Raw genomic sequence first — 19,380 nt, 5'->3', positions numbered from 1 at the left:
ACATATATGTAGTATCTATATAATACATACCACATATGGAAATATGCATATACATACACACACACAAATCTCTAAGAACAAGATAAAGTAGAATAATTATCATATTCTTATCTTTAAATCTTATTCAGACGAACAAAATTACTCGGTTCATGGTTTACTAATCATGGCTTACTTGGAGTCATGGTTTATGTAGAAGTATCAGTTAAAGTATCAGTGTAATTCAACCATTATATTTAGCAACAGATGCAATATTAACATAACCCAAATCATAAACAGTTAAAATAATACCTAGGTTCCAGTAGTAACATAACCCTTAGGTCAGATGGTAGTCAGCACCAGTACTACTGAACACTAACAGAGGAGTGAAATTAAAGACATACATTAGACTATTACACACAGACAGGACGTACCTGAAAAGCTGAAAAATTACCTCTTTTAAATGTCTTGGAATCTCTTTTCAGACCTCAGCCTTTCAATAAAAAGTTAGATTGCTATTTATATTGCTTCTACCTCTAAAAGTCCTTGAGTTGAAGGTAAAGAAACAACGACATAAAAGCAATTTTAACCTTTTGACTCAAATAATATTTAGAAATGTTAGTCCTCTTAAAAGCTACTTTCCAAGTTTACATGGTTATACTTTCATATTTAACTCTGTATAAATGGCTGTTTATGATGCACCCACAAATAGTATTACACACACCAGTAAAAAAGCCAGCACAGATAAACTGTGCAACTCAACATCACCATCTAGTGACAAAATTCTTAACACGTGATGAAGCCAAACGAAAAAGAATACATTTCAGAGACATTATGTACTGGTAGTTCATCTTTATGGTACTAATGCAAATATACGGATCTCACTAAATAAACGTGGCTCTGCAAATAAAATCATGCCTAACTGACAATGTTAGCACTCCAAAAACAATTTGTATTCTTGCCATAGAGGTATACTCATATATCTATTAACAATCTATATTTTATGCATATTAAGACACTGTAAAAAACTCCCAAACGCATTTTTACTTTTTTTATTAATGAGTATATTCTATATGTACCTCTTCTTTTTCAGAATCTGACGTCGCCTTTTCTCCAGTTATTCAATTCAAACACCTTTCAATTGCATGTATCCATTACCCATAGCCCTCTACTGCCTGTGAGACTGAAAAGGGACAAAAAGGCAACACATGGGAGGCCAAGGAGGGCAGATCACCTGAGGTCAGGAGTTCAAGACCAGCCTTACCAACAGAGTGAAACCCCTTCTCTAATAAAAATACACAAATTAGCCAGGCATGGTGGCGCATGCCTGTAATCCCAGCTATTTGGGAGGCTGAGGCAGGAGAATCGCTTCAACCTGGGAGGCGGAGGTTGCAGTGAGCCAAGACTGCAACAATGCACTCCAGCCTGGACAACAAGACTGAAACTCCATCTCAAAACAAACAAAAAAGAAAAACTACAACACAATGTTAAAAGTGGCCCCATCTTTCCTCTTGTTGTTCAGGATTTACCACAGGGGCTAAAACAGGTACGAAAAATGATAGTATAGAAATCAAGTCACCTTGGCATGATTACAGAGTTGAATCAGCCAAGATAAACAAAAAATATGATGAAAAGAAGTTGAGAATTTTACCTCTAAATTCATTATCATAATATAAACCAGAGATTTGATCTAGAGATGATGCACTTTTTTTCCTGACCTTAAAATGTCTTTTCTTTGATTATCATTTTCAGAAATCCTGTATAAGATTTGCACACGCAATGGACTACGCAGAAGTTGGAGAAGATATACTGCTTCTAGTGTTCTATATGCTAAGACTGCAGTGAACTTCTCTATTGAATTCCATTATTTATGTATTACACATGTAATTCTTGTAAGCACATACATCATTAAAAGGAAATAATGTATACAAACATTATATTTTATACCTTATTTTTATTATTTTTCATAAATTACAAAGCATTCTCTCCTATATATCCTAGTTCCTCATATAAATCCTAAGAGATTTTAAATCCTATTTTATAAAAAAGAGTAAAATAATTAATTTACCTAAAATTACAGTTGGAGTCTCAAATTTGATTCTTACTATTGATTCTAGTATTCATTTCATAGTTTTAGTTTTCTACATTTTTCCTTCTCTATTTTTCTAATTATTCATAATATATTCCCATTACAGAAAATATAGAATGGGAAAGCATAAGCCTCAAAAAATTATCTGTACGCCAACCAGCCAGATGTAACAGCCACATTTCATTCCTTTTTTCTCTGAATGTTTTATATTCAGTTGAGATAATATTCCACAAGCAATTTTGTTTCTCTCTCCATATATATACACACACAGATTTATTATAAATATATGTAAATCTGTGTATATATCTGTAAATATAAATATATTATATATCTGTACATATACACAGTTTATATAATTTATAAATTTATAAATATTTTAATATTATAAAGATGAATATATAAATAATAAATATACATTTATATGTAATATATAAATTTGTATATATTTATGTTATATATGTATATAATTTCCTTGTCTATTGCCTCAATGGTAGACAACTAGTTTCTGTTAAATTTGTTCATGGTTATATTTGATAATATGAGTATCACATTCATATTATCCATAATTTCTATGGCTTCTGTATACTATATTCCTAGAATGTAAATCAATACAAAAAGGTATGTTTGTTTTAAGGCTCTTAGTACTTAGTGACACAATCCTTTCCTTAAACGCAGCAGTAATTTTCAGTCCTCTGAGAATGTGAGAATGGCTGTCTCACCATTCCATCTCTAGCCATCTGTGAGAATGGCTGTCTCACTATTCCATCTCTAGCACTCAAAAACTTCCTTCCCACCAAACTGCATTAGCAGCAATAAGCAAGAGATCGGTGTATTTTTTATGAAATTTACACTTTTTGTTTGCCATTAGAGTTGAATATTTTCAAGGGTTTCTTAATCATACTTTGCCAAGTATCTATTGAGCTCCCAATTTTTAAAATCTGTCACACATATGGCAATACAGTACATTGACGTCTTTTAATTTTGCGATTTTTCCCCATTTGCGTAAGCTTTATAAGTTTGTTTTTAATTGGCACATAATAGTTGCACATATTTATTGGATACAGTGTGATGTTTCAATACATATTAGATTGCGTAATGATCAAATCAAGGTAATTAGCATATCTATCACCTCAAACACTTGTCTTTTTTTTTTTTTTTTTTTTTTTTGAAACGGAGTCTCGCTCTATCACCCAGGCTGGAGTGTAGTGGCGCAATCTCGGCTCACTGCAAGCTCCACCTCCCCAGTACGCACCATTCTCCTGCCTCAGCCTCCCCGAATAGCTAGGACTATAGAAGCCCGCCACCATACCCGGCTAATTTTTTGTATATTTAGTAGAGACGGAGTTTCACCGTGTTAGCCAGGATAGTCTCCATCTCCTGTAACAACACTCCAAATTCTCTCTCGTTATTTTAAAGTATACAATATATTACTGTTGACTACAGTCACCCTACTGTGCTACAGAACACCAACTTCTCATTTCCACTCCACACTACTCTCCCAAGCCTCTGGTAACCACTATTCTACCCTCTACTTCTATGAGACGACCATCTTTAAATTCCACATATGAGTGAGATCATGCAGTGCTTGCCTGTCTGTGATTAGCTTATATTCACTTAACATAACGTCTTCTAGGTTGGTCCATGCTGTTGCAAATGACAGAAGCTGTTTTTTTTTTTTTTTTTTTTTTTTTTAATGGAATCAAAGCTTAGTGATTTCTTAACCTACTTGTTAGTGTATCATCTCTTCCCCCATCTCAATCTCAAAGAGTCACTTCTATATTCCACTGGACTTTGGCTGTTTCATTTATTTCCTTTAGCTCTTTAAAAATGCATGAAATTTCCTTTGGGCCATGTGAACTGAGACTATGAAGTCTTTTTTTCTTTTTTCTTTTTTTTGTCCAAACACCAAAAACAAACAAGCAAACAAAAAAACCAAAAAACCTTTTATACGATTTACTGGGGGATTAAACATGTTCTGAACTACTTGGGGTACTTTATCATATAATAACTTCATCAGACCTTTATAGTATCTATTATCAATTACAGACACTATTTGTTTTAAGTAACACTTAGAGTAACTTAAGAATTTCCACCTTCATTTTGAATATGATCACATTAAAAGATGTCAAATTCTTAGGGAGGTTTTGTTGTGATTCTTTTGGGCTTTCTATGTATAAATCATGTCTTTAGAAAATAAGAGCTACCTTGTCTCCTCTATTATCAAATCATACATTTTAGTTTTGGCTTTACATCTATTACCAGGTTATGGATCTACCTTTTACTGTTAGTTTTCTAAGAAAGTAAGTGTGTCTATGTGTGATGTGTGTGAACATGGTTTAGCTTCACTCTGGCCTCTCCATTGTTGAGAACTCTGTTAAGTGAGAGGCAGTCAAGAGTCACATTAGCAACACAAAAACATCCCTTTAGGGCACCACAGACCAAACCACAGCCACTAACCACATATAAGTGTTTAAATTTAAATTAATAAAAATTAAGTAAAATTAAACGTTCGGTTCTTCAGTTACACTCGTCGCATTTCAGGTACTCAGTGGCCATATGTGGCTGATGGCTCTCCCACTAAATGGAGCAGATGGAAAACATTTCTCTCATCACAGAAAGGTCTTCTGGGCAGCACTGGTCTAGATGTCTCTAAGAGCCACAGAACAATGGCCAGGAATTCCATTCCTCTATCCTTTTCTTTTTAGGCACATTATATTTCAGTGTAGTCTTACTCTGTTAGAAAAGGTTATTCAGAATTTTAAATCCCAAAATATGTTTTTTCTGGCACATATTTTCCTAAGCCCTGTATTTTCTCAGACATCTGGCTGGACTCTCCTTCTTTCTTATCCCAATGCACTATTCTTGGAAATCATATGCCTTCCCCCTTGGCTACAACAAGCATCAAAATACTAACAAGTCTTAAATGTGCACATCAACTCTCAGTCTTTTCCTTGAGTTTTTGCATTATATTTTCCCTCTGCCTATTGCACATTTACACATGAGTTAACCTTAGTTATCTCGCAGTCACCTGAAAACCCAAATCTTCACTAATCCTCTTTTTTTCTCTCTCCCTACCTCAGTTAATGTATTTATTTAATGTTTTATTTAGCTAGCATATTCCAGAGAAGGTTGTAACCCCTCATCCTTTTTACACATCAGGGCTACAGGCTCAGGGCATCCTTAAGACTGGGATCAGGAGGAAGCATGGGAGGGATCTAAAGTGATTTGTAAACTCAGATACTGGCAACAGACCAGATTCAAGACTGCAGAGCAAAGACTAACCAAAAAGACAGACTGGATGAGGTGGCTAAGAATCCTCTCTTTTCTCTTCTAAGCTCATAGAAATAGTAACCCCTGATAAATAAGGAGGTACCCAAGATGGTGAAAGGCCCCCCAGCACTGCTGCCACAATAGGACAATCTTCAGATGTGGGTCCAGTTCTGTTCCAGTTCCTCCTGGCTACACACACTCAGGACAAGAACACCACTGTGGGCACCTGGAGCCACTTAAGGGCTGCTAAAGAGATCAAGCTCATAAGAAAAAGGGATGCTCCCATAGCCAAGCTATGCCAGGTCAATGGACTCATAGAGAAGCTACCATGAAATGTTCTGGACCAGGGAAAAGACTGAAACACACAGTCTCTGGGTCTTCACCTCAAGCATATTCCAAACACATTTTAAAAAGCACCTGACCCACCGTATACTAAATTGTTGTATGCTATTAATTACTAAATTATTCCACCATGTTTAATGAATCCAGACATTCCAATAATGTGTGTGTATAAAATATATAACTTATGCAAACAAGTACATTTCATAGCCATAAAATTAAATCCTCATTTAAATAATCCAGACTACTGCTGTGTCTCATAGTATGGGTGGTTGGGAGGTTATTCCAGTCAGGTAATAATTGTTTTTCTCATCACTTCATCTCTATTTTTTTTTAAAAAACAGGACATCCTGGTATGTTCTAAAATGGTATGTATTACAAAATTTGGCAGAATTTAATAATCTCTTCATATGAAGTTAATTCTTATAATTCAATTCGTTTTTTTCTTGAGGACAAATTTCCTACACTGATTACATATCCTTTCCTTGTTCGTTGTATTTTCCTCTTTCACATCATTTTTCACTCACATTGCCTCTTTTCAGTTCTTTCTGTCTCTCTGGTCTTCAGTTCTTTTATTCAAAGCATAAGAGGTGGCACCCTCTTTGTCTTCCTGTTTGTCTATGTATTTACTTCAAAATAAATAGATATAAAAATATAGAGTATAACTGCAGTTTTCCAAGTAAATATTGACATGCATGTTCACTGCATTTAAACTTATCATAATAAGCATTTACAAAAATATGTTAAATTTATAGCAGTGGTAACTTTAGGATAAACCACTATGTATGGAGAAAATCAGAAATTCATTCATAATTTCTGCATTAGCCTTTTCCAAAACAAATATTTTACATCTTATTTTTAATTTACTAAAATTTTCAATAACTTAAACTTTCTGAGAATATCTGATCGCATTTTATATAGATACAAATTCTCTATTGTGTACTCAGTTTTATTTTTCCCTCTTTTTTTATTAGTAAAGACATTAACAATAAAATAGGCTCACTTGCTCCAGCTGGTAATTTCTCATACTAGTAATATATTATTCCTCTTTTTGTGACATCATAATCATCTATACAGAAATACCATGTATCTTTGTGTAGAAGCTACTGTTTCCATTAAATTTAATTACCTCCCCCTGTGGTTTTAAATAGAAGTGGCTTCAAAATGAGGGCAGCTTCTATTAAATTTAATTACTTTCTCCTGCTGCTTGCATGGTAAAAGGAAGGTTACTAAATGAGAGCAGCTTCTAAACTAAAGTATATGGTAACTGTGTGCTGGCAATAACAAAATTGTATCTAAACTACATTTCTAGGAAGCCTCTTAGGTTTATCCTTTCTCTCATTTTAATCTTTTTAGCCTTAACATCCTTGAAAAATGGGCATTAAGACAGAAGAAGGCATATTTTTAAAATCTATTTTAATTTTATAGGCTAAATAAACATAAATATACTGTTTCTTTACAAAGATATTGGAAATTATGCTACTCAAATATTCAAGCTCAGAACTTTTAAGACTACTATCATTTGTTGTTTTCTCACTCTAAGGATGATGAGTTTTATTTCCCACACATTTTTAATGTCTAGTAAAAAGCCTTTCTGGATTCTGATCAAATAGATTTGAAAAATGCTTCACTAGAAGTTATTTAAAAGGCATCAAATTTAGGACAATTTCATATAAATATTCAGAATTATTGATGTTAAGAAATGAAAAAAGAAACAAGTCAGGGTCATTATAGACCACTCTAGTTGAAAGGAAGTTAATTATATGCTTTGTAATAGTGCAAAAATGTAAATCACTAAAAATACTATAATATAATATAATCCTATAAAATGTTATAGAAGATGAAAATGTAAGTACCTCTCTTTAAATTAAATATTAATTAGGAGGAAATACTACTCAGTTAAAGCACCACTGTACAATTTTTTTTTATATACAGGCAGAATTTAGATGAACAATATTTTCATTCAATCACACAGTTTAGTATAAATATAAAACAAGACACCCCTTAAGCATTTTAAGTAACAAATTAAACATTTACATTTTTTACTGTGCACTGAGGCTTAACATTTATGCAGCTTAAAAACCAAAGTACAGCCTCAAGGGAAGTCTCTCCACTGACAAATTAATACCTTAGAGAACAGAGCTGAATGGTGGCAATGAACTCATTTGTTCCCCAAATAATGAAGAATGACTTTTTCTTTACCACATCTGTGACTGTTGCCATGGTGACCCAGACTTACCTCATTGCTTCTCGGAGAGCTCCTCGCTCACCAAGAGTCGTGTGCTTGATGTCATCAAAATTATTCTCTAGCTTCTCACAATTCTGCAACATATTTAAAAATTGCATTAATTCTCTAAGATCCTGAGAAAAATTATATCTATGCAGTTAATGCAAAAATGTAATTGATTATATTGATCATGGATTCATGAAAAATATGCATACCACTTTAATTGGGTAGGATTCATTAAAATTGACAGTTAAATCCAAAAGAAACAAAATAAAAACATTTTATGATACAGCTGTCACAGAAGTCTCGTTATCAATTTTTCAAAGTGGAGTCTCATTATCAATTTTTCAAAGTGGATAAACACAAGAAATGAATTTATAAAAGAAGGAAAACTTCTTAAATTTGGAGGAATAAAAATTAGTTCTCTAAAATAATCTTAAGCATAGAAAATCCAATTTAAACTCAAAAGAGAAAACCATTAGAGTAAGTTTTAAATCACCATAAACAGTATACAGTACCAAGTTCTAAATAAGTTAGCACTGACTAAGATGAAGGCATAGAGCACAGATATAATAATAAAAGTATCAAAATTTTTGAATCAAAATTTTATAATCAGATGTTTAAATAACAATTTTAGGTGTAATATTTATAACTGTACATATATATATACTTGAAATTAAATAAGTACAATTCTTAAAATTAAGTGAAAATTAGATCAGGTTCTTAGAAGAATTTTAAGATTGAGTAAATATGACATAAGCTGTTTAAATTTCATAAGTGTTTCTACTTTTTGGTGTAATACTATAGCAATACTAGACAGAATTTTCCAAAAGTACTTTTAAAAATTTTTACTACAATTCTCAATATAATTATGTATACTTAAAACTCAACCTGACAGTACTCTAGTTTTGAGGGTATAAATTGTAGAAATTTTATATTTATATATATTATATATTATATATATTATAATATATATTATATATATATTAATCTTTTGGCACCCTAGATTTCTTATGGAATTTACTGTTATTTAGGTAACAAAATAACTGGATTTAGTGTATTAGTTAATTTTACAAAAAGAAAAACTAAATAACAAAATTTTAGTATTAATACGTTCTTTCTATTCTTGAATAAGTATGTTGAATTCTACAAAATTACAGAAATTATATTAATAATTCCCAATGTATAAGAATTGATTTGAAATATATTAGTATATAAACCACTATTTTTAACCTTGACATTTTTTAAAACTAGGTCAAATTAAGGCAAAGATCATTTTAACAAACACATACAGTTGTATACTGTTATAATTAAAATCTTTGAAATTACCAAAATTAATCTAAAATATTTAAAATTATATATTTTTCAAGAATCCTTTTTGGGTATATACATTAAAAATATCCTCTTTTGTTTCTTGTCTTCTCATATTTTTAGAAGTGTCTTTTCATGAAGAGAATTGCTTAGCTGAGATCAAATTTGTTATTTTTCTAATGTAAGTGTAGTGTATTTGTGTCCTGTTAAGGAAATTTAAAAACTTTCTCAAAGTTATAAATGTTGTTGCTTGAGACCATTAAGAAAAAATATATACAATTTTTTGCTTGTTTCTTTTTGCCCCCGAAATCCCCCATCAGCTTCCCCCTCTTTGCCAATCCTACAGCAATTTTTTTAATTTAATTTTTTTTAATTATACTTTAAGTTGTATGGTACATGTGTACAACATGCAGTTTTGTTACACAGTAATACATGTGCCATGTTGGCTTGCTGCAGACATCAACTTGTCATTTACATTAGGTATTTCTCCTAACGCTATCCCTCTCCCAGCCCCCCACCCCCAGACAGACCCCAGTGTGTGATGTTTCCCATCCTGTGTCCACACGTTCTCATTATTCAATTCCCACCTATGAGTGAGAACATGTGGTGTTTGGTTTTCTGTTCTTGTGATAGTTTGCTGAGAATGATGGTTTCCAGCTTCATCCATGTCCCTACAAAGGACATGAACTCATCCCTTTTTATGGCTGCATAGTATTCCACGGTGCATATGTGCCACATTTTCTTTATCCAGTCTATCATTAATGGACATTTGGGTTGGTTCCAAGTCTTTGCTATTGTGAATAGTGACACAATAAACATATGTGTGTATCCTACTGCAATTTTTAACTTTACTTGGGCCTCCGCCACTGTAGAGGAACAAATTCATAAAATAATTAAAGAAATAACAAAATTAGTGGACATACATTTTTTAAGATCCATTCCTAGCATAAACAGCAGGGTTGGAAGATTACTTGACTATCTAGTTTTTCTAGCCACAGAGACAGGAGATAAACACATTCTTGGATTAAAATAAGAGCAAGAAGGCTGGACAGAGTGGCTCATGCCTGTAATCCCAGCACTTTGGGAGGCCGAGGTGGGCAGATCACAAGGTCAAGAGATGGAGATCATCCTGGCCAACATGGCGAAACCCTGTCTCTACTAAAAATACAAAAATTAGCTGAGCATGGTGCACGCGCCTGTAGTCCCATCTACTCAGGAGACTGAGGCAGGAGAATCCCTTGAACCCAGTAGGTAGAGGTTGCAGTAAGCCAAGGTCGCCCCACTGCACTCCAGCCTGGCAACAGAGTGAGACTCCACCTCAAGAAAAAAAAAAAAAGAGAGAGAGAGAGAGAGAGAGAGAAAGTGGACACGTGGACACAGAGAGCCTGTAGTAGCCACACTGAGTAGCCACACTGAGCTCTCAGTGATGCCAGGAATGGAGGACAGCCAAATTTCTGATTCAGCTGAAATATCGTGTTTCAGAGTACCTTCACTATAATGAGAAGAAGCCTCAACCTTAATAATAACTTTATCAGGAAGTGGTTAAAATGGCATATTCTGCCTTGATGTGGAATGGGAAACCCAAAATGAGTATTAAGCTAACTAACAGAAGAACGAAAGCTCCATGTTTTACACTTTGTGTCTGCATAAAGTTTATTATGCCCAACAGAACAATAAAGGAAATAAGTAAGCACTGCAGCATTTAAACAGTTAACTATTACCTTGAATAAAAATACTTCTGTATACAAAAATGGAAATCAAATCTATTTTTTATGCCTCAAGAACCATATATAGAAGCACTAAGTAACAGACGCATGATTTGAATTATATTTCAGACAATATTAGTCTCTTGCCATATAGAATAAGTATTTCAAGCAACTAACATCTTTATCTGCTCAAACTTCTCCATAAATAAAAGTAAGCATCAAATATCCACTGAGTAAAGGGCAAACAGATTCACTGTCATGTTCACCACCAATAACACTTATCTAACATTAGGGACAACTATAGTTTGTAAAACTGAGCCAGCGGCCTCCCATCAAAATCTGTTCTCAGCCCAATTTATGTGAGCATGGATCTGAGAAAAACTGCAAATTATTTATAATCAACAATATTAATGTTATTCATTCTTGGGGATTCTATAGGTTAGTATAAGACTGTTCCAGAATACGATTTCAGTGATAAGTATGACATAAGGGACTTACTTTACAGAATAGGAAAGTTCACAAAAATTCAAAAAAGTTATCTTATCTGTGGTAGTGGCTTGTGATTTCCACCGTTCAAGTGCCTCCTAATTTCCTTTGACCAATATAATCGTATGAGAAACCTGCAACCATCACAGCAGAAAAAAGGAAAAGGCAACGGGTAAAAAGAGAAAAGGGGACAGAGAGAATGAACGAATAAACTACTCCCGAGAACGGCAAGCAGAAGAACAAAAATAATCAGTGATTAGTAATAAAACACTGGAACAAAAAGCAGGCCTGCTAGCCTAGACAACATGGAGCAAGAAAGTGGGAATACACAGGAAAAATGGAAGGTCACAAAGGTATTAAATTAAATGCCAACCAGACATGCCATGTAATATAACAGGCACAGGTTAGCTCTAATTAATTAGTAGAAGACTGAAAATTCAAAAAAAATTGTAGCAGCAACACATTATACCTTTAATATATAATGTGTAGTTGTGTGTGTGTGTGTGTGTGTATGTGTGTGTATCAATTATAGTAAACCAGTTAATATTGAGTAGTTACTCTGGGTTAGGTACTTTTTCTAGGAAATCTAACCATTTAATCTGCATGACAACCATATGTGTTCCTATTTTACAAATGAGAAAACCACCACAGGGGAGATTAAGATAACTTGCCCAGGGTCATATAGCTAGTAAGGGATAAAGCAGGGATTTGAACCCAAGTAGTCTAGCCTCAGAGCCAGACTCAAATTCCTCACGAGACTGCTTCTAAAGAGTAAACTGCATAAGTGAATATAATAAAGTTCTGAATAGGCTTTCCTCTAGATGTCGTCAAATTTAAATACTGAGCTGGATGGATAATACTTTACTAGTAGAGTCAAATGGAGCAGAAGCTCTTGCAGGATTCTGTCTTACATCTGTCTGAAAGTGCTATACTTTATGATGTAGAAAAATACGGAATCCAATATACACATTTAGGCCAAATTAATACTCATAAATATTTTGCATGCAACAGTCTTTATTTGGGTCTGTGACACTACCGTGACAAATATAATGAGCAATTAAATTCCTATGTGTTCAGATTTTGGCAGCAATTAAAGTAGAAACTGGAAACTAAGCATCAAAAAGAACTGGTTTTGGTGGCCTCCTGCCAAATGAATCCCCATGGGTTGAGGGAAGGTCTAGAGTTTCAACTGTGATAGATTTCATAGTATTTTATATCTCATCTGTGTTAAGGATTCTATAAAAGTATAATGAAACAAATAAGTAGAACACGAACAGTCACATGAAAGAAAATAATATACAAGGAAATTTATGAATGCTGATAAATTTAAATAAAATTCACTGAGTTATCTTTGCTCAAATTATACCAAAAAAAAAAAATCACAAAATTCAACCAAACATTTACTGATTCTGGAGGTAGAAACAGGCGCAAAAAAAAAAGCTAGCAAATTAGATTATTAAATAAAACAAATCACTGATAATTCCAAAGTACTTTATTTCCATGGGACTGCATTTTTTATGTTTTAATTATGATAACTAAAACTAAGTCAGATCTAAAATTTATATACTACCTAAATTAAATAAATTAGGAAATCAATTTTAATAAATGAAAAGTCACAAAGAGTTAATGGCATAGCTATTGGAGTTTAAGTCTCAGAATTACTAAGTAACAAAGGCTCAAGTTAATGAATTAAATTTCAGTTCAGAAAAAAAAATCTTGAAAATCTACTACATGTCAGGGATAATACTATGCACAGAGATATGCAGGTTAAGTAAGACATGACCTCAACTTGCTCACATGTAGTAAGAATACAGAGGAGCGAAAGGAAGTAATTCTCTTGGAACAAGAGATGACTATGAGTTTGTTACTTCCAAATGTGTCTTTGAAACGATTTAAAATTTTCCAGATTAAGAGAAAAAAAAAGGGGGGGAGGGCTAAGGTAATAAAATTGGCTCTAGCCTCAGACCTTACCATCACTGTCTACCAGCTAAGTCCTCAGGCAAGTCAATTAACTCAGTTTCCTCATCGTGAAATATACTTACCTTCTAGAGCTGTCAGCAAGATTAAATGAGGTAATATATGTAAATCCATTAGGACCTGAGCAATGACATTTTCAATAAAGGTGGAAAAAGAGGAAAGAATAAACAGAAGAAGAGTCTCCATGAACCCCAACTCAATCCTAATGGATCAGATTTTATATGGTGAAATAGAAAAAAATGTGCATTTTTCATATTTACCAGGTCATTTTTATGAATAATAAAGTAAAATAAAGAGAGTCGTTATGGAATTTTTTGAACCTTTTGGTCATAAGACTCCTATGAGAGCATAATGAAAACCATGACGCTTTCCCTTAAAAAAATACATTTTCACAAAAGTACATATGCACAAGTACACAATATGCTATGCTATATACAATTTCAGTGGGTCAATACAGCCCCTGAAGCCCATCTATGGCCCAATGTCTATGTGCACCAAATTTTAGTACCAGGGAGGATGATTTCACAATGGACCTAGACAGTTTAGATAGGGAAGTTACAAATATAATCAGTAGTCAAATTTTCTATTGCTGTTTGACAATAATGCATCTTAAGTTCAAATATTAAATTGCTAATTAAAAAAAGATATAAAAGTCAATCCTGTTGCCAAGCTAGAAATGAAAACCAGTCATTCACTCATTCATTCATTCAATATTTACTTAGAACATAATGGGCGCTAGATAGTATGCTAATCACTGAGATACCAAGGTTTAAAAACTTTTTTTAACTCCTTATTTTAAAAAAAAATAGCCAATAGAGTAATTGCTGTAAAGTAAATATGCCTCACATCCATTGCCATGTATTGTGATATATTAGTAAGAATTACAAATCTGAGTGGTTGAAAACCCGCAGGATACTAAATTTTGAAGGAACTTCAGAGAATTATCATAAAGGAAACCACCACTCTTATGGAGGCAATGATACATTTCATATTTTAACATATGAGGAATATTTAAGTAAAATGGCACATTCCAACATGTACTGCTGCAATTCTAAGGCAGTTCAATGTTGGTTAATACAAAGCTTTTCTTTAGGACATAAAGTAAATTGGGAAGAAGTAATACAAGTACATGCATTTCTCATGTAGTTAGAACTTCCTAAGGTCCAGGTTCCTCTAAGAAAAAAAAAATTGAGTCAATTAGGTGAACTTACTCTTCCTGGAAAATGTTGTATCTTAATTTTTGCACTCAACAAGAAGTCTCAAAATTAGCCCTGCTGAAGTTCTTTACAAGTAAGAAATAATTACTATATTCATATTTTTTTAATTCTAGATGAACATTCTACTATCAATATATGATTTCCAGTTCTAATCAAGAGATTCATATTTCAATAGATAATTGCTTTTCCCTTTGGTGTGTCTTAACTAATCCTTTCAGGGAACATTAAGAGGTAATCATATTTAGCTAATGTCATTTCACTAATTGTGGGCAGCTTACAATCAGGCCCTGTCTAGGAGAATCTTACATGAGTCACAGTGAAATACAATATAATGCAATAGGAGAGGTAGGAGCTATGCAGAGAGAAAATTTGTTTTTGAGTTTCATCTCTGCAACTGAACAGCTTACGTTCTTAGGAAAATGCTTAACCTCTCAGTCTGCAAATAGTCCTTCATAAAATGAAGGTTTCAATGAAGATGATGAAAGTAATATTACCCACTCAAAGTGTTATCATAAAGGTTAAAGTAAATAAAAACATGTATGTGAAAATATACACATGGTTCAAATATTATTCCATATTTTTTAAAAGACAGAATGAATCTCATTTCTGCCTTCATAGTGTGAAAGCATGTTAATTTTATTTGAAATATTTTAAGATTTCATCTCTCATACACAGTAAGAATTAAGTAATTTTTTTTTTTTTTTTTTTTTGAGATGGAGTCCTCGCTCTGTCGCCCAGGCTGGAGTGCAGTGACCGGATCTTGGCTCACTGCAAGCTCCGCCTCCCAGGTTTACGTCATTCTCCTGCCTCAGCCTCCCGAGTAGCTGGGACTACAGGCGCCCGCCACCTCGCCCGGCTAGTTTTTTTATATTTTTTAGTAGAGAGGGTGTTTCACCGGGTTAGCCAGGATGGTCTCGATCTCCTGACCTCGTGATCCGCCCGTCTCAGCCTCCCAAAGTGCTGGGATTACAGGCTGAAGCCACCGCACCCAGCCGAATTAAGTAATATTTTAGTACTTCTTTGAGATAAACTAAAATAAAAAGTTTAGCTACAGTATCCTACCTGCTAATAATTCATTCCTATATCTATGAGGGGTCAAGAAAATTCAGGATAAAGTATTGGTTTTTTAATCATAATTTCATATTTAAAATCACAATGCATTTGATTGCATAATGTATGGTTATGTTTTGACTGAGTCTCATATGGTTTACATGATAATCAAACGAAACACAGTGTCATTATTTCAACATATATTGTGGAGTTCTATGTCCCAGGTACTGCCAACCACAAACTATTACACAAATATTGATATTTACTATTTTGGAAGCCATTATAATTTACTTATTCACTTAATCTTGACAAGAGGAAAGGCTTTCCAAGAGCAATTTAAAAATGAAAATCTACTATTTCAACCAGGGAAGCCTGTTCACCTTCAAGCTCTGAACAATCTGACCAATCTCCACTAAATTAATTAGCACCACAGGGAAACCACAGCTACACGATTGCTCTCTAGGATATTATCCCTATCAGGATAAAAAATATTATGTAATCTAGATGCTTTAAACCTAAAACAATCCCTTGTCCTTGATGGAGTTTTCGCTGAAGCATCTGGCAATCCCTGCTAGACTAAGTGGTGTCTAAGCAAACGAGGAAAACTTTGGTATCAGGGATAAGGTTGGGGTGCCAAAGTCAAATAAATCCACTGTTACTACTTGAGCATCAGTGGTGTTCCTCTATGTCTCAATTTTGGATGGGTAAGTTTTTCATCTATGTTTATAGGACTATCACTCACTCAAGAATATTAAACAAATGTCTCACTCGATCCAATGAGTTTGTTCATGCATTTATTAATAACACAGAAAACATGTTATTCTTAGTATTTGGAAATCAATTTTTAATGTTTTAATTTAGTTAAAATATACAAAAGTCTATTTAGATGGTATGGCTGTGTAATGCAATGCGTGACGTACTGTAACAACACCACACAGTGTGTTTAAGATGTAAAGTTAGACACCAGGTAAACTCCCAGATGTAAACAGTCTTTTCTCTAGGACATACTTAGAAGGATCACTTATTTTAAAAATCTGTTGTTTAAAAAACAATTAACATTTGAATATGTATTATCTTAAGCTACCTCAATTCTCTGTTTGGAAAAAAACCTTGAGATCATAATGGAGTGGGTCAGTTCAAACAGAAACAAGGAATTTACTGGATTAGGACTCTAAAAATTAACCATCTTTTATGTATCATGAATTTTAAATGTGCATTACAAAGAAAAATATGCAAGCCAATTTAACATAAGTCTCAATAAATAGTGCCTAAATTGATGAACTGATTTTTGTTTACAAAGAAAAAATATGCCTAAGATTTCCATATACTGTACACAGTTACGGAATGGTTGGTACTAGATAGATATCAAATAAAAATCCTAAAATAGTATTTCTGATCATTTATCTTTAAAAGCACATATGTGTATTTTAATACATGAGGAAAGATTAATAGAACCATTTAAGTTTTTGTATTAAGTTAAAATTCAGAGAAGCAATCATTTTTAAGTCACAAAAGATAAAGCCTTCTAATATCCTTCTGGTTTTGGAGGAATAAAGGCTTTTACTTGACAGTTACTTACATGAATTTGTATCAAAAAGAGAATTTGGCAGAGACTTCTAAATTCATAACAATTGTCTATTAGTCTGTTTTTAATAATTTTTCTTTGGCATGTAATCCTCTTTAATTAGATTCCACTCTCTGTTGTTTCAAGACTCCATAAACGGGTGTCTTATGTACCAGCTGCTAAAGCAGGAGTTACTGTCTAAATGATATTCACAATGAGTATTTAGAAGGTTTACAATTATACCCTTGCTAATAAATTGTGCTATTTTCCCCAACAATTTTAAGTGCTAATCTTCAGAAGGCATTTTAAAATTAGCTAAAATTCTGTCAAGAGATTTACAAAAATTGTTAGCATGAAGATAATTATGTCACAGTCCTTGGACTCCATCTCTGATTGTGTGCATAAATCAGAAAATGTCAGCTGTGTTTTCCCTTAATAATTATCCTTGCAGCAATATATTATAGTCTAAACTCCTATTATAATTTTTGTTTCTGGTTTCTAAAACACCAGACAGTTATTTCAAAAGTTTGCAACTCAATAAATAATTCATATTTCCCAGAATAATAAGTGATTATCAGTTCTAAAATTGTAAGTATTAGCAATAAATAGATCAATACAGAAAAGATAAACCCTGTTTCCATAAACTCTCCATCCTAAAAAACCAAATGCTTGAATGTGATAATGACTTTTTAAAAATATTAATTAGGTAAAAATCTAACATAGCAGATAGTAGGCAAATAGAAGCAGGGATCTGCATAGAATTCTAAGGCACCCACTTTTTTTTATTTCAACAGTGCAGATACTTGAAACACAGGTGTCTGAAATACATATCAAGTTTCTTATCATCTGTTACTATCCAGTTTTCTATACTTCTTATTAAATATATAAAATTTTGACCCTCATTTTAGAAGATACAAAATAAAAAAGAATTTTCTCACTTTCATCCAAATATCAAAAATTATAAGTATGTTTTGATTTTCTCTGGTTAAACAGATTAGACCAGAAATATAATTTTTATATAAGCTCAGTAATCATATTAAAAACAAGTCCCAGACAGTAGTCTTTATAATAAATTAAGCATTTTGTTTAGTATGTTTCTAATACTATCAAGCATTTCAGAATTCGCAAAGATAAAAAAATCCAGTTCTCTAAATACCTTAATGCTGTAACATATCAAACTCAGGTTTACTATATAAACCATATAAATCCAGATATAACAGTAATTGTATGTGGCTCAGAGTTGTGGGTATTCAAAGACAAATGAAAAACACAAGATATTTTCCTAGAACATTAGGTTCACGAAAACTATTTTGGAAAAAGGTTTTAAAATTCTGCTCATCAACTATAATCAACAGAGTCAGACTTTTCAAGTTACTCAGTATTGTGTTATTTCCAATTGTGTGTTTCCTTGGAGTAGAAACAGTTATGTAACTCGAAAATAAGAGAACTTGAGTATTACCACTAAAGTTAACATTATAAACTTTTCAATCACATCAAATGAACAGGACCAATGCTAGAACAACAGGGACTACAGGAACCAGAATCAGTGATTTCTGCAGATCCTCATGAATCAATTTTCTGAAAAATAAGTTTATAGCCTTGAATCAGACTTCTTTTACACCTTGGTTAAACCAACCGGCAAACAAAACTTTCTCCTACAAAATATATCCGCTTCTTTCCAAAACCACTTCCTTTAAAAAATGTTTTAGTAACAAACACACTATTAACCTGCCTTCCTTTCACAGTATACTCCCCAATACATAAAGCATGTTGAAAATTATGCATATTGTGCCGGGCGCAGTGGCTCAAGCCTGTAATCCCAGCACTTTGGGAGGCCGAGACGGGCGGATTACAAGGTCAGGAGATCGAGACCATCCTGGCTAACACCGTGAAACCCCGTCTCTACTAAAAAATACAAAAATCTAGCCGGGTGAGGTGGCGGGCGCCTGTAGTCCCAGCTACTCGGGAGGCTGAGGCAGGAGAATGGCGTAAACCCGGGAGGCGGAGCTTGCAGTGAGCTGAGATCCGGCCACTGCACTCCAGCCCCGGCGACGGACCGAGACTCCGTATCAAAAAAAAAAAGAAAAGAAAAGAAAATTATGCATATTGTAAATGGTTTAAATTTTAACTTCAAATCTTTTTTTTTTTTTTTTTTTTTTTTTTTTTTG

The 19,380-nt window shown here is 33.3% G+C and overlaps 1 protein-coding gene across 3 annotated transcripts in view; it reads right to left on the bottom strand.

The window, feature by feature from the left end:
- The window catches only part of DPYD (dihydropyrimidine dehydrogenase), an 875,732-nt gene that overhangs the window by 765,342 nt on the left and 91,010 nt on the right, over positions 1-19,380 (bottom strand). For all 3 annotated transcript variants that reach the window (XM_023231016.1, XM_023231017.2, XM_023231018.2), the window contains exon 3: positions 7,914-7,996. In XM_023231016.1, the coding sequence (XP_023086784.1) occupies positions 7,914-7,996 (83 nt within the window). The remainder of the gene's footprint in view (positions 1-7,913; positions 7,997-19,380) is intronic.

This window comes from Piliocolobus tephrosceles, chromosome 1 (genome assembly GCF_002776525.5).
Source record: "Piliocolobus tephrosceles isolate RC106 chromosome 1, ASM277652v3, whole genome shotgun sequence".
Classification (NCBI taxonomy): Eukaryota; Metazoa; Chordata; class Mammalia; order Primates; family Cercopithecidae; genus Piliocolobus; species Piliocolobus tephrosceles.
The sequence above is the reverse complement of the archived record's forward strand: the minus strand, read 5'-3'. Positions and strand labels throughout refer to the sequence as shown.